The 26,691-nt window shown below is 43.1% G+C and overlaps 1 protein-coding gene across 1 annotated transcript in view; it reads left to right on the top strand.

Annotated features, from left to right (window-relative positions):
• Positions 1 to 26,691, top strand: part of CUEDC2 (CUE domain containing 2) — a 108,972-nt gene that overhangs the window by 72,726 nt on the left and 9,555 nt on the right. Inside the window, exon 7 of the mRNA XM_029609111.1 lies at positions 5,038 to 5,202. Within this exon, the coding sequence (XP_029464971.1) occupies positions 5,038 to 5,202 (165 nt within the window). The remainder of the gene's footprint in view (positions 1 to 5,037; positions 5,203 to 26,691) is intronic.

The raw sequence follows: 26,691 nt of genomic DNA on the forward strand, positions 1-26,691 counted from the left end.
CTTTTGGCAGCAGTGTGTTTCGAGCAGGATTCTCCGGGTCCCACCCCATTTAGGGCAGCTTGGGTACATCCCAGTGGTCTGGACTGATCCTGGTACGTACAGGGAAAGGAAAATTGGTTCTTACCTGCTAATTTTTGTTCCTGTAGTACCAAGGATCAGTCCAGACGCCCGCCCAGGTGTATAGTGTTCAGGAGAGTCCACTCGGTTGGTTTTGTTTTTTTTCTCTCTGCAGTTTTAGCATTAGTCACGTCCAAGTACCGCATCCAAGTACCGCATCTCAAAAAAGATATAATTGCGATGGAGAAGGTACAGAGAAGGGCTACCAAAATGATAAGGGGAATGGAACAGCTCCCCTATGAGGAAAGACTAAAGAGGTTAGGACCTTTTAGCTTGGAGAAGAGACGGCTGAGGGGGGATATGATAGAGATGTTTAAAATCATGAGAGGTCTAGAACGGGTAGATGTGAATCGGTTATTTACTCTTTCGGATAATAGAAAGACTAGGGGACACTCCATGAAGTTAGCATGTGACACATTTAAAACTAATCGGAGAAAGTTCTTTTTTACTCAACACACAATTAAACTCTGGAATTTGTTGCCAGAGGATATGGTTAGTGCAGTTAGTATAGCTGTGTTTAAAAAAGGATTGGATAAGTTCTTGGAGGAGAAGTCCATTACCTGCTATTAAGTTCACTTACAGAATAGCCATTGCCATTAGCAACGGTAACATGGAATAGACTTAGTTTTTGGGTACTTGCCAGGTTCTTATGGCCTGGATTGGCCACTGTTGGAGACAGGATGCTGGGCTTGATGGACTCTTGGTCTGACCCAGTATGGCATGCTCTTAATCTGAAGATTTTTAAGCAAGCTTATCCATGGAAGCATTTCAATCCGTACTCTTGTCCTATACATAGTTTTCACAGGTTATTGTTCAGCTAAATTCTCTTGATCTAGTCATTGGTTGTTTAAATTTACTTCATTCTGCTTTGATATTGATTATACTGAAGGATCACAGGTGGCAAACCGGGTTATCTGGGGGTGCTTTTCAGCTTTTCTCTGACTCCATCTGCTGGAAGGGAGGCATAACCCAGCAGTCTGGACTGATCCTTAGTACTACAGGAACTACAGGAACGAAAATTAGCAGGTAAGAATCCATTTTCCTTTGTCACAGTTCTTGTCTGCTGAAGTCCTCAGCCAGAATCCAATCCTCAGTAATAAAGAGATAGCTTTGTCCCACTTTACATCCCTGTGGTGACAAACAGTATGTCCAGTTGATTGGTTTGGAGTTCATCAAGGACTAATTTGTGAGTTCATTTTTCAGAGTTTGACAGAACAAAGCAAGTTCTTTTGCTTTTTGACATCATCAGGACACTCACATATTGATAACAGTAATGTAATTTATCATCTCTAACAGATCCTTACTTGGGAGAATTTTGTCCATGTAACTTTTATATTACCCAGCCAAACCCTGAGATCTAATTATCCTGCCCCGCCTAGCAACTAAATTTTTACTCAGGTAAAATTTAGCCAGATAAATCGGGGATGTTCCTGGGCAGGGTGAAATTATCTGAATAACTTAGCTGGCTAACTCTGATACTCTGAGTTCTTCGACAACAAGTAGGGCACTGAATTAGCCATGACACATGGATGATGTCATCCAATGGCACCAAATGGACCTTTCTCTCTAAGCTCATAGGGCTTTTGCTCTACTGAGCATGTGCAGGAATTCCCACACAGGCATTGCCTCGTGAAGTCCCTCAGTCTTTTTTTGCCCAAGCCTCAGCACAGTTGTGTACACTTTCTCTTCAGGAATTATTTTTCCTTGTAATCATATTTTACATACCTTTTCTCAATCATTTTGTTGCTTCATTCGGCCAACCCCCAAACAGCACTTTTCAGTATTACATAAAAAAGAAACAGATATGAAGATTTCTTCATAGATTGTCCAGTTACAAAAATCCCACAATGAGTGATTTCAAAGAGTGTATATGCAGTAGGAAAATGTCCATTATCAACTGACAAAATCTCTGATTTGGACTTGGCTACGACTAAACAAATTGCTATCATTGTGGCTGCACATGTTCATGGTCACAAAAATTGAGGAACTGCATGAGATTGAGGAACCACAGTCAATCCTTCTCTCAGAGCAGGACTTCTTCATGCTCTCCAGGTGTAGAGTTGAGCAGGAGCTCCTTTAAGAGGTTTCCCCCATCAGCAAAGCAAGCTGGGTCCTCTGGGTCGAAAGGGTGGTCGATATGTGGAGCAGCCTCCCAGTGGAAGTAGTGGAAACAAAAACAGTATGTGAATTCAAGAAAGCATGAAATAATTACAGGGGATCTCTAAAGAAGTGATTAGAATTATAATGCTAAATTAATTGGACAGATGGGCCATACTGTCTTTTTCTGCCATCATATTTCTGTTTTCCTCCTGGCATCTGAGGATACTCTCCAACTTCTCCTTTCCAAGATATCAGATTTACTTCTGTTAGGAGTTCCAGCTTCCCTAATCAGAGTGCACACTCCATCAGATCCCCTACAAGGACGTTCTAAACCTAGACTTCTCTTATTTCAGATTCTGGACAAGTTGGGAATAGCACTCTGAGTCAGTGTTCGTAAGGACAATGATCTTCAAGAGAAAGTGTTCGGTCTAAAAATGACACTATCCAATTGGATAACTCAATGCATTCAATTCTGTTACACATCACATTCAATGGTGTTACTTAATCCAATTAAGGCGTATCAGGTCAGAGCGACTTCATTAGCGCACATGCACAATGTACCAATTCAAGATATTTGTAAAGCAGCAACGTGGTCATCAATTCATTCTTTCACATCCCACTACTGTCTCAAGCAAGCTGACAGTGCATTGGGATCAGCAGCATTGCATCCTGTCCAACAAAAATAGTGGCTGACCACAAGCATGAGTTGCTAATTGACAGGCTGATACAGAAAAAGGCGCGGGAGAGCCGGCAAACGCACAGGCCACTCTCCTGGGCATGTGATTCAGGAGGGTGGCCTATGCAAATTAGGGCCTGTGGTAAAAGGAGGCGCTGGGGGCACTAGCGCGTCCCTAGCACCTCCTTTTTGATAGGAGCAGTGGCTGTCAACGGGTTTGACAGCCAACACTCTATTTTTCCAGCGTCGGTTCTCGAGCCCGCTGACAGCCACGGGTTTGGAAAATGGACGCCGGTATAATTGAGCGTCTGTCTTCCGGGCCGCAGGCAGATTTTTACTTTTTTTTTTTTTTTTTTTTACTTTTGGGGCCTCCTACTTAATATCGTTAACACAAGCAACCTTCAGCTTGGGCCTCCCAGACAGCCTGGCTAAATAAGTCTGCTTATCGATGGAAAAAAACAAGTTTGCTTACCTTAAACTGTGTTTTCCCCCAGATAGCAGGATGATTTAGCCATGCAAACCCTCCCTCCTCCCTGGACAGCCATCTGAATTTTACTCTACATAGATCGGCTTTATAACCAACTTAAGAGACTTGCACGAGGCATGCGGGAAGAGCCCCACAGCCACACGGGAAAAGCTCTGCGAGCTTAGAGAGACAGCTCCGCCCTGTGATACCCGGATAACATCACCCAGACAGCATGGCTAAATCATTCTGCTATCTATGGAAAACTTGCTTATATATCATTGTATGATTCGCGTACTATGAATTGTTTTCTTTTTATTCTTTCCTTTGTTAAATCTCTCTGAAGTTTCTGTGCAAAGCTTGTTCTTTGTAATATTTTGAAAAATCATAAATTAAAAAAAAAAATTTTTTTTGAGCAGCATTAGCCTGCTATGCTGAGCTACCTAACCCATTAGAGCCCAAAATAAAATGTTTATTTCCTGCTTCTTGTGTGGCAGCACAGGATAATGAGATCACAACTACCCTAGACCCACATTTGAGAATCCAGTTCACAAAATTACTCGGGTAACTGTATCTGCATATTCAGCAGAACATAGCTGGATAAGTGTTTCACTGAATATACCCAGCTAAAGTTACTCAGATAACATTAGGGCAGCTATTTATTTTTACCAACCAGACTTACCTAGCTAACCTTAGCCCGGTAGCGCTGAATATCCGCCCCCGGAATGCCCCCCATTGCTTCTTTTTACCCGGCTAAATTTTGTCAGGGTAATGAGTTACCCAGGCATAATTTAACTGGACAGAAGGGGAAAAAATTTACATTTTGGGCGTTGTCAAGGTAACTTGAAAAGTTGCCTAGACAAAGTCTGAATATCAATGTCAAAGTGTCTTGGTTTAGAATCTACGCAAAATCAGAGCTACTAAGGTTTAGAAATTGGCTTGTTCACTACGTGAAAAACAAGGAATAGGATATTTTTGAACAATCAATAGAAGATGAATTAGCTATGCCAGGAGTAGGCAGTTCTGGTCCTGGAGTGCCACAAATGGTCTTATTTTTAGGCTATCCACAATGAATATGCATGAGGTATATTTGTCTACATTGTCTTCACAGCATGCAGATATATCTCGTGCTTATTCATTGTGGATACCCTGAAAACCCAACCTGTTTGTGGCACTCAAGGACCAGTGCTGCGTACCCCTGGGCTATGCCAGTGGTCTATTCATATTTTGCTATTTGTGGTAGTGTGTGAGCATTTTGTGGTGTCATTTTTATTCTGGGATCCATTTTTTTCAGAGTGCTCTGACTTCAGCACTCCGGAAAAATATTTATTTCAGTATTTATATAAATTGCTTTCCATATCATTTTCATTGGAATCCTGCTGAAGGCAGTATAGTAAAATGTTAAATTACAGTTAAGCAAAGTAAATATTGCTTAAAAACAAATTTTCTGTGTGGCTGCAAATCCCTTTGTAGTACTTTTAAAACTTAAGTTATAGGTTTTGTTTTCCCCTGAAGCGCCCAGTGTGCTATAAAACTGTTTATATCCACTTGATTGAACTGCCCTGTTTAATGGTGCGCTAAGACTGTTTTTCCGCTTAGGCCCCCTTTATTGTTAGCAGAGTTCCATGTAAATAAAACAGATGAATTGGTATTCTTGGTTGTTTCTTCTCTGGATCATTAGAAAGGTGACCTGAAAACTGCAGTGGAGATGCTTCTGGAGATGTTCCCGGCATGCACTGTGACCCAAGCTGAGAAGGTATTGTCTGTGGCGATGGGAGACATGGAAGAAGCTGTGCAGTTAATCATGGAGGGAAAAGTGGAACTTTGCAAAAGCATTAATTCAAAGGTATATCGATCACAGAATTGCTGCCGCTGTGAAAACTGCAGGATCTTGTAGATAAGATGTTTTGCATCACCCTTGAAAAGACAAAAACAGGGAAACCAGATAGTTTGGGGATACAGATTCTGTCACCTTGGCATGTGAGCTTAAATGTGGGCCACATCCTTTGTGACCGACAGGCATTACCATATGAAAGCCATTCAGCAAATGCCCCAGTTCAAGTTTTTGATTTATGCTTCAGCTGTATGGGTTTGTCTTGGTTGAGAATCATGAACATATTGCCCTAACAAGGCCTTACAAGGAGGAGCTCAACCAAATTTTTGCAACATCAGGAAGCCACCCAAAGAGCAGCATTTTGAAGTAGCTGTGAAGAACTGCATCTTGGTCACAGGAGATGGTTCATTGTACAGACTGTGTGAATTGGCAGAAATTCACCCATGATGATTTGAGGAGTGAAAAGGATAAGTCTTTGTTGCAGTCACAATGCAGAACAAACCATTGCGTGTGATAATATTTCGAGTAACAAGCCTAAGCCTTTTCCTTATTTAAAAACAGAGATTTGCTGTATGTCTGTTCTCAGCTTTGAAATAGTGACTTCCTCTTCACTCAGGCAGGCCAATCCACACCAGTGGGTTATGAAAATGGAGTAAAGCTGACTCACTAACGCTGCTGACATATAGCTCCACCCCAACATTAGCCCACCAATATTCTCCAGCAGATGGTGGACATGCATCTCCCTTTTGGGGATTGCTGTGGTTAAAAAAAAACAAAAAACAGAGTAGAAGTTCTAGGCCCCCTCTTTTTTTTTTCCTTACCGGGTCTCCCATCCCTCAACATTTTCCTCTGCATTTCTTACCACCTTTTCCCTCTCACTTCTCTGGGGAGTTAATGTAGAGTGGAGGCGGCTCGGGCTTGACAGATTGAGCAGTTTTTGGTTAGGCCGTGCTTCTTATGCTCGGTTCAGTCAGCCGGCTGTGGTGGCAGATTTCTTTCCTGCACACTTAGGCATAGGCATGCATTCTCGGGTATTTGTGCGTGTAAGGCCGTGGCCTAGATTTGAGTGGGTATTTGAGCAGGTATATCCAGGCGCTGTTTGGGTGCATACAGGAGGCTGCCTAGAACAGAGTACAGGAAAGCTATGGCACCAAGGACAAAAAAGTCTAAGCACCTTGCTATCTGTGAGGCTTGCCATATAAGGGCAATCCAGCCATCGCTTTCTATGCTTGTGTTAATGCTGTTTAGATGCTAAAAGTGATTTGGCTGCTACAGATTTTGTGGAGGTTGGGACATTCCCTTGGTCTGTGGTGGCTTCGGAGGAGAGAGTGGCGGAAGGCGACACAGCGGACAGTTGCCTGTACATACCCGGATCAGCCAGACTGCTACTTTATGCCTCCCTTCCAGCAGATGGAGTCAGAAAAAAAAGCTGTAAGGCACCCTCTGATAATCCATTTGCCACCTGTGATCCTTCAGTATTTCTCTGACTCCAGCAGATGAAGGATGGCATAACCTGAGGTCCTGATCCTTTACAAATTTTTGATTTTTTAATAAGTTGGAAGGGACCTTTTCACCCTTCAGTGCCTCTGGCTAGATCAAGGTTTTAGTAAGTAGCTTGAAAAAAAAAAGTTTTAAGACTGAGGAAACTACAAGGAGTACGGATTCTCCCTAGGAGGGCAGTTCTAGTGTCAGCAGGCAAGGCAGATCTTTGGTCCTAAAGCCTCTATTACCTGGAGTAGATTCAGAAGCCCGGTGAGAGGGGAGATTTACCAGTGGGCCGGTCCCTCCCCCCTCCATACCTCTAGACCAGTGGTTCTCAACCCTGTCCTGGGGACCCCCCCAGCCAGTCGGGTTTTCAGGATATCCACAATGAAAATTTTCTCTCATGCATATTCATTGTGGATATCCTGAAAACCCGACTGGCTGGGGGGGTCCCCAGGACAGGGTTGAGAACCACTGCTCTAGACGCTTCATTCCTCTGTTGAAGGCTACTTTTTAGTCATTACAAACAGGGAAGTTTCATTCCCCTGTTAGACCGGCAAAAAAAGAGCCGCGTCAGCCTGCTTATTTCCTGGGTCTCCAGAAGGGGTAATTATCTATTACCCAGCTGTTTTCCTCCGCAGCTTCTCTTACCATGCCGCGGGGATTGCGGTGCTCGGCCTGTGAAGAGCCGGCAGTGTGGCTCTCCCGCGAGGGACTGTGTTCTTGCTGCATTCCCAGGAGTGATGGCCCTTCACAGTTGCCTGCAGCAGGCAAAAGAATATCGCAGCCGCGAGGAGCTGGAACCTGTAAGCAGCTTCAGAAGAAACGGCCATCCCCGATTAGTGCGGGAACGACAGCCATTTTGGGAGACTCGAGCTCAGATGCTGCTCTGGGGGAGGGGATTTCCCACTGCCACCTAATTTGAGTCCTGAGAGGCCCCTCGATTCGGGAATTGATCCTCCGTCGCCTCCTTAATTGCCTCTGGGGGGCGCCTTAAAGAGGCAGCACTCCTTTTCTTCACAAGTTGTTCTTTTACTCCATAAGGCTTATATGGAGGCAGGAATCTCCTCCAGCTAAGATCCCCAGGCCTGGGGATGGTCAGGAGGCTCCTAGGGTCAGACTACCCCGCACACCTCCTAATGCAGATGTAACGCCGCCCTCTCCCCCTCCTGACCTCGCGTCCCAAGACCCTCTCTCTGAGGACCCAGGCAATGGATTTGCTAATTCCACCCTGCTTGAGGGGGATGACCCGCGGGTGCTTAGGTTATTTTGAAGGGATGAGCTGGACCCTTTGATTCCACACGTGCTCGCGGAACTCGATATTCCAGCTCCACAACTGGTGGCGGCGCCTTCCCCGGGGGATCCTGTGTTGTCCTGCCTTCGCACCCCTCCTAGAACTTTTCCTTTCCACCCGAGGCTCTTGCAGCTCATGACCCGGGAATGGGATGCCCCGGAAGCCACTCTGCGGGTTAGCAGGGCCATGGAGAAGCTTTATCCACTCCCAGATGAGTCCTTAGAACTTAAGATTCCAAAGGTTGATGTGGCCCGTCTCGACAATCGCCAAGCGCACCACCGTTCCAGTGACAGGAGGGGCTGCCCTCAAAGATCTCCAGGACAGTAAGCTGGAGATTCTCCTCAAGCGGATTTTTGAGGTGTCGGCGCTTGGTGTCAGAACGGCCATCTGCAGTAGTCTCAAGCAGAGAGCCACCCTTAGATGGGTACAACAGTTACTTACGGCTCAGGAACTTCCACCGGCAGAAGCGGAGCAGGCGGAGCGGATGGAAGTAGCGGTTGCTTATACAGCGGATGCCCTGTATGATCTTCTACCTACTTTCTCACGCACGATGTCCTCGGCTGTGTCAGCGAGGAGACTTCTTTGGCTCCACGATTGGTCAGCTGACGGCTCTTCCAAGCCCCAACTGGGGTCCTTCCCGTTCAAAGGCAAGCTTTTATTCGGGGATGATCTGGAAAATCTCATCAAGGACCTAGGGGATAACAAAGTTTACAAGCTGCTGGAGAACAAACCCAGGTCTTCTCGCCCCTTCAGTTCTTTTAGGGGCCATTTTCAGGGCCAATGTCATTTTTGGTCCAGTAGGGCCCCCATCTCTTCCTCCTCGCCAGGCGTCATCGAGGTTCCAGGCTTGGGCCCGTTCCTTTTGCAGCAGGTGGCCTCTCCACGACGGAACCTCCCAAGGATTCTCCGCCAACAAGTTTCCCCAATGAAGGTGCGCCGACCCATTCCTCGGGTTCGGAGATCGGAGGTAGTCTCTCTCTGTTTCGAGAGGAATGGGTCAAAATCACGTCGGATCAGTGGGTCCTAAACATTTTAGAACACTGTTATGCTTTAGATTTTGCTCGCCCACTGCTGGATCTTTTCTTGGTGTCTCCTTGTGGGCCTCGGGCAAAGCAACAGGTGGTACTCCAGACCCTGTGTCGTTTGAAGGCTCTAGGAGCGATCATCCCAGTTCCGCCGGGCGAATGCCGGACCAGCAGATACTCCATTTATTTCGTAGTCCCCAAGAAGGAAGGCTCCTTTCGTCAGATTCTAGGCCTGAAGAAAGTCAACAGGGCGCTTTGAGTACTTCGTTTTCGCATGGAGACTTTGCGGCTGCTCAGAAAGGCAAATTTTTGGCCTCTTTGGATCTGATGGAGGCTTACCTGCACATTGACATCCAAGAGCATCATCAGAGGTTTCTGTGGTTCATGGTATTGGGCGAACATTACCAGTTTCAGGCACTCCCATTCGGTTTAGCGACGGCTCCCCGCGTTTTCACCAAGGTAATGGTGGTGGTAGCAGCAGCTCTCCAGCGGGAGGGGATCCTAGTTCATCCCTATTTGGACGACTGGCTGATTCGGGCAAAGTCTGAAGCCCTTTGTCAGAAGGCAGTTCAGTCGGTTTTGCATCATCTTCAGTCACTCAGCTGGGTTGTCAATTTCTCCAAGAGTTAACTAGTTCCGTCTCAGGTGTTGGAGTTCCTGGGAGCCCGTTTCGACATGGTTGTAGGCAAGGTTTTCCTTCCCAGGGACAGGATGGACAGGTTCACCATCTGTTGGCCCTCCCTTTGCCCAGGGTCTGGGACTACTTGCAAGTTCTTGGATCTATGGCGTCTACTCTGGAGAATAGTTCCCTGGGCATTCGCTCATATGAGACATTTGCAGAGAGCGTTGCTTTCCCGCTGGGACCCCAAGTCCGAAGAGTTTCACCTCCGCTTATCTCTCATGGATCCAGCCAGGAGCAGTCTTGGATGGTGGTTGGTTCCCAAGCACTTACAGTTGGGGATGGACCTGGAGAATCCCCAGTGGCTGATTGTGACAATGGATGCCAGTCTCTCCGGTTGGGGGGGTGGTTTGTCAGTCATGATCGGCACAAGGGCAATGGACAACTAAGGAGTCCAAGTGGTCCATAAATCATTTGGAGACTAGAGCAGTTCATGTAAAATCGATCACCGGTATATAAAAGTAAATAAATAAATAAATAGATCTAGTGCTGCGCAACTTCCTCCCCCTCGTCTGCCATCAGTCCGTAATGGTTCTCTCCGACAATGCGACCACTGTGGCGTACATAAATTGTCAAGGGGGAACGAAAAGTCGGCCGGTGGCTGCGGAAGCAGACAAGCTGATGGTCTGGGCGGAATGCAATCTCGTTCTATTGGCGGCATCTCACATCACCAGAGTGGACAACGTCGAGGCGGATTTCCTCAGTCGCCAACAGCTAGACCCCGGAGAGTGGGAACTGTCTGAGGAAGCGCTGATGCTCTTGACTCGTTGGTGGGGAATTTCTCATCTGGACTTGATGGCAACTCGGATGAACGCAAAAGCGGCTCGTTTCTTCAGTCACAGAAGGGAACACGGGGTGGAAGGAGTAGATGCCCTGGTCCTTCCGTGGCCCCACGACGTACTTCTCTGTGTTTCCTCCTTGGCCATTGGTTGGCAAGGTCCTGAGGCTGATAGAGTCCCATCAGGGGCCGGTGATCCTCGTAGCCCCAGATCTGTGACCTTGGTTTGCAGACCTGATCAACTTGGCGGTAGATGGGCCATTGCGTCTCGGTCACCTTCCAAATCTCCTTCGACAGGGTTCAGTATTTTTCAATCAGGCGGCTCGCTTTTGTCTAGCAGCTTGGCTTATGAGAGGAGGCAATTGAGAAAGAGAGGCTATCCGGATTCGGTTATATCCACCCTGCTGCGCGCATGTAAGACCTCTACTTCATTCACCTATGTTAAAGTCTGGAAGGTTTTCGATTCCTGGTGCGGCGGGTTGAAGGTTTCCCGCGAAGGGCCACCATTGTGCACATTCTCGCATTCTTACAGGAAGGCTTAAAGAAAGGCTTGGCATACAATTCGCTTCGGGTGCAAGTTGCAGAATTGGGCTGTTTACGAGGTAAAATTGATGGTGTGACCTTTGCAGGACACCCTGATGTGGCACGCTTTCTGAAAGGGGCTAAGCATTTACACCCTCCAGTGCGTCCAGTGTGCCCTTCGTGGAGTTTGAATCTGGTGCTCCGGGGGCTGTGCAGTCTTCCTTTTGAGCCTCTCAAGCGGGCTACGCTGAAGGATCTGACGCTCAAGGCGGTGTTCCTCGTGGCTATCTGTTCAGCCAGGCGGATTTCTGAGATTCAAGTGTTGTCCTGTTGGGAGCCGTTCTTGCAGATCTCGGATTCAGGCGTTTCACTTCGGACGGTGCCTTCTTTCCTGCCAAAGGTGGTCTCGGCCTTTCATATGAATCAGTCAGTGGAGTTACCGGCTTTTTCAGATTTGGATCACAAGTCTCCTCAGGCTTATGATTTGCGTAAATTGGATGTCCGCCGGATGCTTCTTAGTTACTTAGAAATAACTAATACCTTTCGATAGTCGGACCATCTTTTTGTCTTATGGAGCAGTCCTAAGAAAGGACAAAAAGCATCCAAAGCTACTATTGCTCAATGGTTAAAAGAAACTTTAGCTTTGGCACACATATGCCACGGGCGGCAGGTACCGGATGGTCTTAAATCTCATTCGATCAGATCTCAAGCGGCCTCTGGGCAGAGAGCCAGTGTGTTTTGATGCAGGAGATTTGCCAAGCAGCTATCTGGAAATCTTTGCACACTTTTGCTAAGCATTACCGGTTGGATGTCCGTGCTCCGGATGTCGATTGTTTTGGTAGCGGAGTGCTTCGAGCAGGACTTTCCAGATCCCACCCCAGTTAAGGCGGCTTGGGTACATCCCAGCAGTCTGGACTGATCCGTGGTACTACAGGAATGAAAATTAGCAGGTAAGAACCAATTTTCCTTTCCCCTACTCTCTTGTTCACGACACCGAGAGAGGGTTCGAAGAATACCAGGTTTGTGCCTGTGGACCCTGGTATGGATCCATTCTCCTTCTGGGTGGAATTTTTCCAGGGTCTGCAGGGATGCCCAGCAGAGGCAAAGCATTCTACTAAGAAGGGATTGCATGCTTGGGACTCCCACTTGTCAGCTACTGTGGGCAAATGTCGCAGGGAGGCTATCCCTGGAGATGTTCAGGGGGATGTGGATCATATGTCGGATGGCGCCAATGGGGACTTGGTTTTCTCCCCTCTAGAAAAGGGAGAAATTCCACTTGATTTGCAGCCATATTGGACTCTCCTTCGGTTTTTTTCACAAAGAGCAGGACAGGGTAGAGATGATCATAATTATTGTCTGTTGCATGCCTTAAATGTCAAGTGGCATCTGGTGTGATACTTGACAATTACTTACTCCTTCAGGAAGTCTAATCAACTTTTTATGCTCCATGGTAGAGGTAAACAGGGAAAAACGGCAATGTGGCCTGTTAGGTGAAAGAAGTCATCACGGCCACCTACGTGGATGCAGATGTCCCATTATCTAGACAGGTCAGTCACATTCCATTAGAAATTAGGCGGTTTCATGGGCGGAGCTTCAGTTGCTGTCTCCCGTCAAGATTTGCTGAGCAGCAATGTAGTCCTTAAATACTTTCTCCAAGCATTACCACTTGAACATTAGGGCTAAGGAGAATGTGACTTTCATGTGTGCAGTGTTGATAGGACCACGGGCAGTCTCCCGCCCTTTTGAGGAGTAGCTTTTGGTACATACCACTGGTGTGGATTGGCCTGCCTGAGTGCAGAGGAAGGAGAAATTATTTCCTACTTGATAATTTCCTTTCCTCTAAGGAAAGCAGGCCAATCCACAACCCACCCTGGACTGCCTACTTGCTTTTAGTTTGTTCTTTAGATACAGATAATGAAAAGTATGATTTCTGTTAATTTGTTTGAAGGACTGGTAAGTGATATAACCAGCCCCTAAGATTAGTTGATACGGGGTTTTTTTTTTGCTGAGCTCAGTGTTTCCCAGTTGGTTGGAAGCATGAGTGGTTGACTGTTAATAGTCATGTTCAAATATAATCAGTTTGTCCACAGTTTGGCTTTTCTAGAGATACTGGTGGGGTGTTTCGGGGCAGGGCTATATGTCAGTGACATCAGCAAGTCAGCTTTACTCTATCTCCATCTTCTGGTAGGAGTGCATAACTCACTGGTGGCCTGCCTTCCTTAGAGGAAAGAAAATTATCAGTTAAGTAGTAATTTCTCCATCTCCAAAATCTTACTATACACATTCCTGTGTATCCCAAAAATATGAAATATCAGAATTTAACAAATACAAAGCTTACATGGTTTACTTTGATGTTTTAGGAAATCCAGTTAAAAGAAGGCTGGGAATAGGAAGGGAATGCTAATTGTAACAACTTTTAACTATAGTGGAACCTCTAGAAGAGCAAACCTGGTGACAACTTAAGATGGCTTGGTGGGGAAATGAAGAATTTTTCAGTGTAAGAAGGGATCAGGTGGGATCATCCATCTGTAGATTTTATTCTGCCAAAACAAAAGTTGAAAGGTAACTGAAGAGCAGCAGAGAGCTTTGCATTCTTCCCCTGAGCCATCAGATGGTGGATTCTGATGTAAGCTGAAACTTGTTATTCTCCCAGAGCATAAAGGTTTAGTCTGCCCATTCTGTACTAATTGCTTTGACAGCTAAACCAAATAAACACATCAGGTTTTGGCTTACTAGTTATTTGGGCCTTTACTACTGGTAGGAGTCTAAAACCAACTTAAAAATAAAGGAATATGTTGATAACTAAGTGATCTGTTGTTCCAAGATTTCAACCAATTAAATGGTTTGTCATTGGGAGGAGGAGGTGTTGATCCATTTAGCGTCTGAGGCAGGGTCCTGTCTTAATGTACTTCATTTACTCTGGTGACTTTACTATGACTTGACCTCCAGTTCATTGTAAATAACTTTTTCCTGCACTGACAGTTGGGCTGGTTATAGCAATAATGACAGGGATAAGAAAGTCTGAACTGTGAGCTGAGACCAAACACTGGATCTGTTTTCATTTATCCAAAAAGAACAGGAGATGATCATGATGGTCAAACTTTTTATAAGTGAGGAGAAAAGAATTGGGAAAATGGTTCCATGGTGTGTAATTTAAGACCAAGATGGAGCTAGCAATTGCCTAATGAACTAGCAAAGGGTATGAGACTAAAGGATTATAAAAATGAGCAGACTCTCAGTGAAGTTGATGATGTAAGCAGTTTTTACAGTAAGAAGGAGGAAGTACTGCCTAAAGAACCTTCATTTGCTGGTGGTAAGTTGGATTTGCTAAGAAAAAATGGTTAAAATCTTTAAATATATGTGTGTATATATATATATATCAAAGACAAAGTATTCTCCGAGCACAAGCAGGATGACAGTGCTCACACATGGAGTGACATCATTCGATTGAGACCGACACAGAAAAGCTGTCAAAGATTTTAATGGGTTCCAGTGATGCCATGAGTGTGGAAGGACCCCTGTGATAGATGTGTCCTGTGCTTGGGGGCATCGCATAACATCCATGGGTGTTGCCGGTGCCTAGAAATGAAGCCAAAGGGGCAAAAGTCCCAATTGGATTCTATGGAGCATCTATTTGGGCACTGGAAGACCGATGCATTGGAGGCATCAACATCAAAGGACCCTGGAGCTGTACCTGTGGCAGAGGGGCCATTATCATGAAGGGGACTATCAGTTCCCTTGACATCAATGGCTGGTAGGGAACCCAGAGACAAACCATTATCCAACTTCTCCCGTTCAAAGAAAACATCTGGTTCCAGCTCTTCAACCTGGACATCGATGGAAGCCAAAAATGTATCAGCATCTGTGTCTGTCGATGCCTGATGCCAGGAGTGGGGATGGTCCGGCTTTGGCAGAGGGCACCCCTAAGCAGTCCCACAGCAAGGAGAGCTCATCCTTTGGAAATGCGGGGGCATGTGACAATCTCCACTGGTCCTGGTGTCTGCCTCCAATTCGCCTCTTGGTTCCAAAGAGGATATGGCCATCTCTCCTGCTTCCTAGTCTGTTGGTACTAGTGATTTTTGAGGAGGAACTGGAGAAAAGGATCCAGTGGGCTGTGGAAAAGGCACAGCAGAGCCTCTGTGCTGGGGCACAGAGGACAGTATCTATGATCCTTGAACTGCTGCTCAACTCTGTTCAGATGGTTGCCGGCGCTGCATTGATACTGGTGCCAATGCCTATAGGAGCATTGGGGTCAATGGCTGCCAGTTCTCTGCTGATCTCCTACTCCTTGGGAGGGGAAGTTTCCCTAAGACACTGAAGGAAACTTCCTAAGGGTCCAGGCCCAAATAGCCATTTGCATCGGTCTGAGATTCACTAGCTAAGGATAGAGTGCCAAAAGAGCCCTCCCCTGCAGATCACAGTGACTCAGGTTCTCGTTATTCTTGGGGGTACAACTACCACTCTGCAGACATCTCTGAAGAAGAGATGTCTATGGGTCTCCCCTCCAACTCCTTCCTCCACCACTCATTTGTGTGAGCAGTGGCTGAAACCATTCCATTTATTTTACAGACGGAAGAAGAGTCCCATAACAAATTGCTAGATATTCTGCAGTTTGTGGAGGCCCCTAAGGAGATCTTGCAGTCCCAGTTCATGAGATCCTTCAGTAGGTGCTGATAAGAATGTGGGAGACCCCCTTCTCAGTGGCTCCTGTAAATAGGAAGGCAGACACAGTCTTCCTCATCCAGAAGGCTCCTGAATTCGACAAGCAGATGCCACACCAATCTGTGGTCATCAAATCCATTCTCAAAAAGGCCAAAAGGTTCAGAACCTGTTCTTCTGTGCCACTGGGAGGGATTCTAGACCTATGGATTCTATTGAGAGAGAGACTTTTCAAGGTGCAATGCTTATTGCCCGCATAGCAGCCTACTAGTTCATCATGGGCCAAAATCTGTAGAACATCCTGAAGCAAGTGCAGGGGGTGGCTGAGCAGCTTCTTCAAAAGCAGCTAGACGCCCTTCACTCTCTGGTAGACAGAGGGCTGGAGTTTGGAAAACACATGGTCCATTCAATCTATGATGATTTCAAAATGACATCAAGCGTCTCTGCTGTAGGGATCGGGGCATGTGGACTCACCTGGCTGCAGGTCTCAGATCTCCGCCTTGAAATGCAGGAAAGACTTGCTGATATAATGTGTACTGGAGAGAATCTCTTCAGAGATAGGTGGTGGCACAGATCCAAGATCATTGCGCAATGGTCCAGCAGCTCTCCACAGCCATTCCACACCCACCCTGCTCCTGGAGGTACCCGAATTATGTAAGCACGAGGACCCCAACACGGCCGTGTTTCGCATCAGGGCTGCGTCAAGGGGACCAGACACTGTACATATCTGTAAACAAGAAACAAAGTTATATAGTATTGAACTCTCTTGTTTACAGATATGTACAGTGTCTGGCCCCCTTGACGCAGCCCTGATGCGAAACACGGCCGTGTCGGGGTCCTTGTGCTTACATAATTAAGATATATTCGATTAATGTACACCATTGTTTGTGACTATATCTACAATAAAAGCTTTATTTTCTGAAATGTATTGATCAGTTATCAATGTTTGCCACTCATTAGCTCCATTGCATTTGCTCTATATGTGTGTGCTATTTACTCCGCCTTGTTTATTGTGTCCAGAAAGCTTAGCCAGGATCCCAGATGACCTTTCCAGTCAGGGAAAGGTTTACATAAAAACATTGAAATGATGGCAGAAAAGGACCAAATGATCCACCTAGACTGCCGCACTGTTCGGGTTACCCCCATGCTTATCAGTTTCCCAGAGTAAAAGTCAGGGCCTTCATTGGATGCTGTTTGGATTCTATTTCCCTTGACCCTTGCATGGAAGCAGAGAGCAATGTTGGAGTTGCATCAAAAGTATCAGGCTCATTAGTAGTAACAGCTGCATCAGCAAGTTATCCCCATGCACTCTTTTCTTCATTTCCATCCTCTAGCCTTTAGGGATCCACAGTGTTTATCCCATGCCCCTTTGAATTCTTTCACTATTTTCGTCTTCACCACTTCCCCCAGATGGGCATTCCAGGCATTCACCACCCTTTCTGTGAAGAAATATTTCTTGACATTAGCTCTGAGTCGTCCTCCCTGGAGTTTCATTTTATGACCCCTAGTTCTAATGATTCCTTTCCAACAGAAAAGGTTTGATGCTTGTGCATCATTAAAACCTTTCAGGTATCTGAATGATTGTATCATATCTCCCCTGCTCCTCTCTTCCAGGGTATACGTATTCAGATCCTTCAGCCTCGTCTCATAAGTCTTCCGATGCTGACCCCACACCATTTTGGTCACTCTTCTTTGTACTGCCTCTATCCGGTCTTTGCAACTTTACATAAACAAGTGGCCCAGTATAAACTTGTGTTGCAGTAGTGCTCATAAATGGTCCAACAACCTCAGAATGCATAAGCACTAGATGCCTTCAGGGTTTGTACATAACAATATCTATTATGGAATTGGTCCTCCAACATGGGAGGGACAGTTTACATAAGAGCAGTTTACATAAGAGCAGAAATCTGTGTAGGGTTGAAAGTGAATTCTGAAAAAACACAAACATAACATTAACTATAAATATACAAAGGACCATATAACATATGGCAAAAAGCAGAGGATAATGAATACATACCCAAATAAGAGAGATATTATGGTTATGCTATGTACATTGTACTATTTCAAAAGGAAAAATGTAAAAAATAAATGTGAATAGAGCACAAACAAAAAGCTTCTAACATTTTTAGATAGTAGGAAACCAAAAGGCATACCTACCACTTATGCATGTAAAGATGGGTGCAGATCTAATAAAGGGAGATTGGCAATCTAAAATCATCCTAAAAAACAGAAGGGAAAAGGTATAGTGTACCACAAAAGGTAGTATTCCAGAAAAAAAGAATTAATATGTAGAATATTTACATAAGAACATGCCATACTGGGTCAGACCAAGGGTCCATCAAGCCCAGCATCTTGTTTCCAACAGTGGCCAATCCAGGCCATAAGAACCTGGCAAGTACCCAAAAACTAAGTCTATTCCATATTACCATTGCTAATGGCAGTGGCTATTCTCTAAGTGAACTTAATAGCAGGTAATGGACTTCTCCTCCAAGAACTTATCTAATCCTTTTTTAAACACAGCTACACTAACTGTACTAACCACATCCTCTGGCAACAAATTTCAGAGTTTAATTGTGCGATGAGTGAAAAAGAACTTTCTCCGATTAGTTTTAAATGTGCCACATGCTAATTTCATGGCGTGCCCCCTAGTCTTTCTATTATCTGAAAGAGTAAATAACTGATTCTCATTAACCCGTTCTAGACCTCTCATGATTTTAAACACCTCTATCATATCCCCCCTCAGCTGTCTCTTCTCCAAGCTGAAAAGTCCTAACCTCTTTAGTCTTTCCTCATAGGGGAGCTGTTCCATCCCCTTTATCATTTTGGTCGCCCTTCTCTGTATCTTCTCCATCGCAACTATATCTTTTTTGAGATGCGGCCACCAGAATTGTACACAGTATTCACCATACATAGCGATTCAAGAGGTAGGAAACAGGGTTTATATAAAGATGAGGTAAGAAAGGCTGTGGATAAACTAAAAAAAAAACTAAACTAAAAAATGGGTTGGAAAAGATATGCATTTTGAAACACATTTGGAGCCAGATTGAATTGAGAGGGAGGAATTAGCCTGAGAGGGGAAGGAAAAAAAGATATGAAACAATGTGCAATCCAATAAACAAAGCCTGCCAATGCCACAAGCCATGGAACATACTCAAATACAAAGAGATGCTGAAAAGTAAGTTAAAAACGTTAAACAGTGAGAAAATGAGACCGAAATATGGGAACATTGAAATTAAAGGAAAGAAGGCTAAAGTTGTGTAAACAAGCTGTTGTAAGGACTACTCAGAGTGCCATGTGGCTCTGTAACGCTGGTGTGGCAAAAAGCAGTGAAAAAGGAGTATGAAAGGAGAAGGAAGCAAAGGAACTTGATGGATTGTAAACAGTGCATCAAAAGGCGAGTGAAACAAGGCAAGACAAACCTTTTGTTGACAGTAATTCGAAACAGCCGGCTGTGACAGCAAGAGCAGCAGAGCTAAAGGCTAGCTTTAAGAAGGAATAGAGCATGAAATGGAGGGGAAGCCTGACAAAAGGATTGTGACAGTGCTAATGACGTCAGAGCAGAAGGCACTGCAAAACCAGAAGAAACTGAGTTGGAAACACTGGAAATGATTGTGCACAGGGTGTAAAGGTCGAAGAAGCAGTAACAACGTGAGGAACGGAAAGTGGAAGGATTAAGGAAAGTTAGGTAAATTGATCAAATGAGAACCGGCAAAAACAAATTTTTGTCACCAGAATTAAATACAAGGGAAATGGGAGAAATAAATTTATGGAGGGTATGAAAAGATGGGGAATATATGAAAAGGTATAAAGAAGGGGAATAAGGATGAGAAATTGAAAAATTCAAATTAATATAGGAACAAAAGGTATAAAAAAAAAAACTGAATCAGAGGAATGTTGACAATTCAATTTCCTTATTGAGACCAACAAAACCATTGTTCTTGTGGCCGTTGGCACTGGTTTTGTTGTTCCCCTTTTTCATTTGGGCAGCCTGTAAAAAGGGATGAGCCATGTGAGGACTGCCATCCTGCTTGACCTCGTGAAAGCAGAATTGCTTACCTGTAGCAGGTGTTCTCTGAGGACAGCAGGATGTCTGTTCTCATGAAACCCATCCACCTCTCAATGGAATTAGCTTCTCCAACATTTATTTTATTCATTTATTTATTCATTTATTTATTTAAAACAATTTGCATTTCCTTCACATCATATTTGAGGCAGAGAAGAGCAATATACATACATAAATAATGGAAACGTATAAAAATGGAAATTAAAATATATTTAAAATAACAAACATTAATAAAATGACTGAAAATTATAACAGAAAATTAGCAAAATCAAACAAAAACTAATAAACACACTGTAACTGCTTGTAGGGTTCCTGAAAACTGAAAGGCTCAATGGTAAGAATCATGCCTTCAAAATCCTGAGTAAATAGGTGGATTTTAAGTACTTTCTTAAGATTTTAAACAGTCTATAGCCCACAGTTGGTCTGAAAGAGAATTCCACAACAAGGGCTCGGCCACTGACAAAGCCTCTTCCTTGAGATGTTCAAATTTCATTTTGCTAAAGAGAGACTGAAGGGACACCGCATGGACGCACAGTATAATGTCATGCAATGAGCATGCCCAGTGAGGCTCATTCAAAGTTATACATTGTCAAGCTCTATAGGATGATGTCACCCCATATGTGAGGGCTGATTTCCTTCTGTCCTCGTAGAATACCTGTTACAGGTAAGCAACTCTGCTTTACTGGCTGTGTACATTGTTTTAGTTCTTAAGGCTAGTATTTGTTTGCAAGTGTTAAGAATTGTATGTGGTTTGGGAGAATAGACTTTTCTGAGCTAGTAAAATAAGTAAATATTTGTTTGTAAATGTTAGAATTATGAGTTTGCAAAGCTCAATTACTTGAGCTGAGAAGGTGAGAGTACTGATTTCTGTGCAACTAGTCACTAGTTTGATTCCCGTCCCCACCCCCCACCCCCCAAGAAGGAGGAAAATCTTCAAAATAAGAGTCAGATTTAGAATAACATACAATTTTTTTTTTATTTTAGTGATTGATTAATTTTAATGTTGTTGCTGATCATTCACAATTTAACATGTCACTTAGTTATCAATTTAAAAAAACCTTAGAAGGAGTTATACACATAAATGTAACATACTATTGTAGCAATTTTAAAAATTGCACTTAAAAGTGCACTTATGCAGGTAAATCCTATGGACAATTCAATAGTATATATTGTAGTAATTTTCAAAAACCCCTCTTACATGGGTAAAGTGCATTTACATATATAAAACCCAATTTTAAGTGTGTGAATGCTTTTTAAAATCAGGCCCTTAAATTTTAGACACCAAATAAATCATTTAAAAACCCTTAAATTGAGAGTCATAGTTATTCCTTAATCAGCTTTTAAAACTTTAGCAACTCAAAATTAAGATATAGACAGAAGCCCAGCAGCGTGTTGAGGGCTATCTAGTCTTTTGCACCAAGGGCCACATGTATGATTATCTGCCCATTATCAAATACCTGCCAGACACTAATGGATATAATGACAGCTATAGGATTCACGCTCATTACTGATAAACCCACGCACAAAGCGGGACACTCTCTTGACCTTACATTTATCAACCACAGCTACTTAAAACACATCAAAACAGAATACACACAAATTCCATGGTCAGGTCACTTCCTCATACAATCTTCTATTAATTATCTGGAACCACAAGTGATACAAACAAAAGAACCCATAGAATTTAAGTATCGACCACCCTACAACATAGAAACACTAAAAGATAAATTAGAAGAAAAGCTAACTGAATTTGACTTTAACGATTGCTGTTCTGCAACAACAGCATGGATGCAAACAACCAACAAACTAGCAGACGAGATAAACCCCGTAAAATTTACATGCATCAAAGAACCAAAACAGATAAATCCATGGCACAATGAAAAGATAAAGAAAGTTAAAAGAAATCTTAGGAAAAAAGAAAAAGAATGGAGAAAAGATAAAACAACCGAAAACCTAACTAAATTTAGAAAACATCTAGCATACTACAAACAAGTAATTCTTAATGCAAAGAAACAATACTTTAGCTCTAAAATAGAAAAATTTGCAAATAACCCAAGAACCTTATTTACCATAGTGTATAATCTCACCAATGGCAAATCAGAATCTCCACAAAACCTACCAGAAAATAAGTGTAACAAAATAGCAAAGTTCTTCAGTGAAAAAATTACAAACTTAAAAGCCAAAATCCCAAACACAACCAAGCAAGAAATCAAAATGCAAAAAAGAGATGTTACCCAATGGTCTACATTTAACGAGATATCGTACCTGGAAGTTGAATACATGCTAAAAAAGGTTAATCCAGCCCCACATATAATTGACTCAATACCAACTATGGACATAAAAAAAGCAGCCAACATAATATCCCCGATATTAGCAAAAATCGTAAACCTATCTTTACAGGAAGGAGCAATGCCAGATATACTGAAAGGAGTAATCATAAAACCAATCATGAATAAAAAAAAAAAAACCCGACCCACTGGACCTAAGCAACGAAAGACTGGTATCAAATCTTCCATTAATTGCAAAATTAATAGAAAAAACCGTACAAAAACAACTAGCTGAACATCTGGATAGCAATAATATACTGTATCCATCACAACATGGCTTCCGTAAATATTACAGCACAGAGGCACTGCTGCTTTCACTAACAGACAACATCATGAGAGGTTTTGATAGGAAAACATTTCATTCTAGTATTGCTAGATCTGCCCTCAGCTTTTGATACGGTAAACCATGATATTCTATTAAAAAGACTAGAAGAAATAGGATTACACAGCAAAACAATCAACTGGTTCAGATCTTATCTAAATCACAGGTATTTCCAAGTACAGATCAAAGACGTAATATCAGAAAAAATAAAACTTCAAACAGGAGTACCACAGGGATCAGCCCTGTCTGCAACACTATTTAACATATACCTTCTGCCACTATGCCACCTACTGGCAGGCCTAGGTATCATACATTACATATATGCTGACGACATTCAAATAATCCTACCTGTCTGACACAATTGAAAAGACACTAAACCTAGCCAACATGTATCTAGATATAATAAAACAGCTACTAAACCAAATGGAGCTAATTATTAACATTAAAAAAAACACATTTCTACATTTAGAGCAATAAAATATCGAGGTCATTCAAAACCAGTTATGCTGAAAAACAACCAGAAAATAGAATTATCTGAGAAGGTACGGAACCTCGGAGTAATAGTAGTCACGGAACTAAGCATGAAACAACACATATCTTTAAAAGTAAAGGAAGGCTACGCAAAACTCATGGTTCTCAGGAGATTAAAACCTTTACTAGCACCCACAAACTTTTGAACAGTGCTTCAAGCTTTAATATTTGCAAGCACGGATTACTGCAATGCCCTACTATTAGGATTACCATACACAACGCTAAGACCACTCCAAATTCTACAAAACACTGCAGCAAGAAATCTGACTGGGAAAAGAAAAAGAGACCACATTACAGAAACTCTAGCAGAATTACACTGGTTACCCATTGAGCACAGAATACAATACAAAGCACTATACAGAAATTAATACACAATAGAAAAGCAGAATGGTTGAACACAGCACTACGGGTACACGTTCCACATAGATAGCTGAGATCAGCTAACAAAGCACTACTAACCATTCCCTCTGTCAAAACAGCAAGACTAACACAAGTTAGAGAAAGGGCATTATCACTGGCAGGACCTATACTATGGAACACCATGCCACTTGAGATCAGGTTACAAAGAGATTTCAAAACATTAAAAAAGTTTAAAAACCTGGCTTTTTAGACAAGCCTATCACAAAGAGAATAGAGAATAGAAAATAGAAGGGAGCAGGCGGTAGAACACCCGCGCAAAACACTTAACTCGATATGTGCGCTTTTATTATTTTATCACACTGTTAACATAGAAGAAATATTCAATTTATAAACAACCTGTAATCTAGAATGAAACCTGTGTAAAAGGACATGATTTATCACTTTCACCAAATAATATTGATCACAAAATTGTTACCGAATCTTTATGGCACCTATGTAGAATGTATGTTCCAATACATTAACCAACCTTAATTTATGTGCCTTCCTGTAAATCATTATGATGGTATTTAACTTGACAGTATAAAAAATATTTTAAATAAATAAATGTGTGGACCAGTGCACTTTGCTCCTGACTGTCAGAGAATAAGTGATCTCTGGAGGAGCCGAGGCAAACAGATACATAGAAGAGATCTTCAGGGATATAGTACAGTAGTCCCAACTCTAGTAAAGCAGTCCTAGTGCTACTTTGGAGGAGCCAGGACCTGCCCTCCAGGTAATGCCTTATCTTCTGACATTGAGGTTGTGTCTCCAGGGTCGTTTGCCCAGGAGGGAAAGGTTAGGATGGCCATTGTAGTGGGTGATTCAATCATTAGGAATGTAGATCGTTGGGTGACTGGTGGGTGTGAGGATCACTTGGTAACTTGCCTACCTGGTATGAAGGTAGCAGACCTCCCATGCACACTAGATAAGATTTTTAGAGAGTGCTGTGGAGGACCCATTTTGTGGAACATGTGGGTACCAGTGACATAGGAAGGAGGTTCTGGAGGCAAAATATAGGTTTTTAAATAGGAAATTGAAATCTAGAACCTCCAGGGTAGCATTCTCAGAAATGCTCTCTTTTCCATGTGCAGGGCTCCAGAGTCTCAATTAGTGGATGAAACAATGGTGCAGGGAAGAGGAGTTTAAATTTTTTAGGAACTGGAGAATATTCTGGACAAGGGGGAGCCTATACTTGGGTTCTACCTTAACCAGAATGAATCCATGCTGCTGGTGTTAACATTTTAAAAGAAGATAGAACAGCTTTTAAAGTAGACATTGGGGAAAGTCAACAGTCATTCAGAAGCACATGGTTCAGAGAGATGTATCTTGCAAAGATGCTTGCAAAACTGGGAAGTTAGAATATACTAATAAAGAGATTGTGTTTTAAGACAGAAGTAGTCTAGATGAACTAGACAGAAAGCACCCAAATATGAATGACTCTAAACTGCTTGAATCATTTGCTAACAAGCAGGTTGTGAATACAAAGAGAAAAGAAAGTACAAATAAACATGCATATACAAATGTCAGAAGTCTGAACAGTAAGATTGGTGAGTTAGAATGTGTGGCATTATAGGCATTTCAGATATATGGTGGAAGAAGGATAACTAATGGGACACTGTGTGATATCAGGGTATAAATTATATGTATGTGATAGGGCATATCAAATTGGTGTAAGGGTGATATATATGTAAAAGATGGCAGAGTCAAGCATGATAAAAATCCTACAGAAAACAAAGTGCGCTGTGGAATCCTTATAGAAATTGCTTCTGTGATGGTTAAGAGTATAACAGTGGGTGTTTACTACTGGTCACCTAGCCAAAATGAAGAAACAGACTATAAAATGCTAGTTGAAATTAAAAAGCAAATAAATGTGACAACAGCAGTAATGGGAGATTTCAGTTTCCCGGCATTGATTGGGTCAGTGTCTCATGAGGACATGCTAGAAAGGTTAAGTTTCTAGATGCCGTAAATGACTGCTTCATGGAGCAGCTGATCCTAGAATTGATGAGAGGGGCATTTAATTTAGTCTTCAGTGGAATGCACGCATAATCTGATGAGGGGTTACTGTGATGGGGCCATTAAGCAATAGTGATCATAATGCAATCAAATCTGAAATCATTGAAGGGAGAGCATTAAGTAAAACTACTACAGTAGCATATAACTTTAAAAAGGGAGACTATAATAGAATGAGGAAATTAAAAAAAAAAAAAACAAAAAACTAAAGAGCAGTTGCAAGGGATAAAACTGATTGAGGCATGGACATTGTTTAAAAATACCATGTTGGAAGCCCAGATAAAATGTATTCCTTGCATTAAAAAAGTCAAGGAAGTGCACTAGGGGTGTGGCCAAGATGGCGGCGGTGTAGCAGCTCAGCTTAGACGCTCTCCGTTTTCCAACAAATTATTTGTTTCTTCGCTGGAGAATATCTGAATATGCCCCCGAAAAGGAAAGGTCGGGTTCGCGTGTATCCTGCAGCGCCATCCCTTCCACCCGGACAGCGTACGATAGCCGAGCTGGCTGCAAACTATTCAAGATTGGAGGTGACACGCTCCGCAGAGGTAACCACGAGAGGAGTCATGGTAGACCCTGGAGAAACCACCCTGAGCCCTCCAGACCCCAGGATACCTCCAGTGCCAGTCCCCAGAGACTCCTCGAGCCCGGTGAGTGCTTTATCGGTCCCTACTGGGGAGTTGGGTACAGCTGCAGGAACCACCGCGGGGAATGGGAGAGAAAATGCAGGCCTGGAGGAGACAGGAGAAGGGATGGCAGGGCTACAGGCGGCAAGCTTGAATTTGGACTTTGTTTCCACAACAAATGCCCTTAATGGCGAAGATTTCTTTAAGTTTGAGCCCGAAGCAGGAAATGCTTTATTCCCTAAACCTGAGGTTGTATCCATGGACGCTCTCTGGGAGCTGATGACTAAAATGGGGATGGCATTATATAAAGTAGCTCAACAACAATCGAATGTGACCCAGAAAATTGAAGGTTTTACTCATGAATATAATGCAAAATTTTTGGAACAACATCAAAAGATTTTGAGGTTGGAAGAGCAAGTAAAGAAGTCCCAAGATATGCAAGCAGCTATGCTGAAAGATCGTATCGCCATTAATAGGAAATTGGAACAGCTTGAAAATAAATCAAGGAATTTAAACCTTAGATTTATAAATTTCCCAAAGATTATGGGCGAACAACCGAGAGTAACTTTGAGGAAATACATGTTGGAAATTTTGAAGATAGCACCTGAAAATATTCCAGCTTTGAATAAGGTGTATTTCATGCCTCATGTAAGGCCTAGAGGAGAAGAAGCTTCTCCAGAGCTTGATCTTGCTAACTTAACAACTTTTCTAGAGACTTCTATGCCAGAAGTGATAGAGAGATCTACTCTCTTGGTTTCTTTTATTTATTCACAAGACCTCAGTC

The sequence above is a fragment of the Rhinatrema bivittatum genome, chromosome 7, assembly GCF_901001135.1.
Source record: "Rhinatrema bivittatum chromosome 7, aRhiBiv1.1, whole genome shotgun sequence".
In the NCBI taxonomy this organism is placed as follows: domain Eukaryota; kingdom Metazoa; phylum Chordata; class Amphibia; order Gymnophiona; family Rhinatrematidae; genus Rhinatrema; species Rhinatrema bivittatum.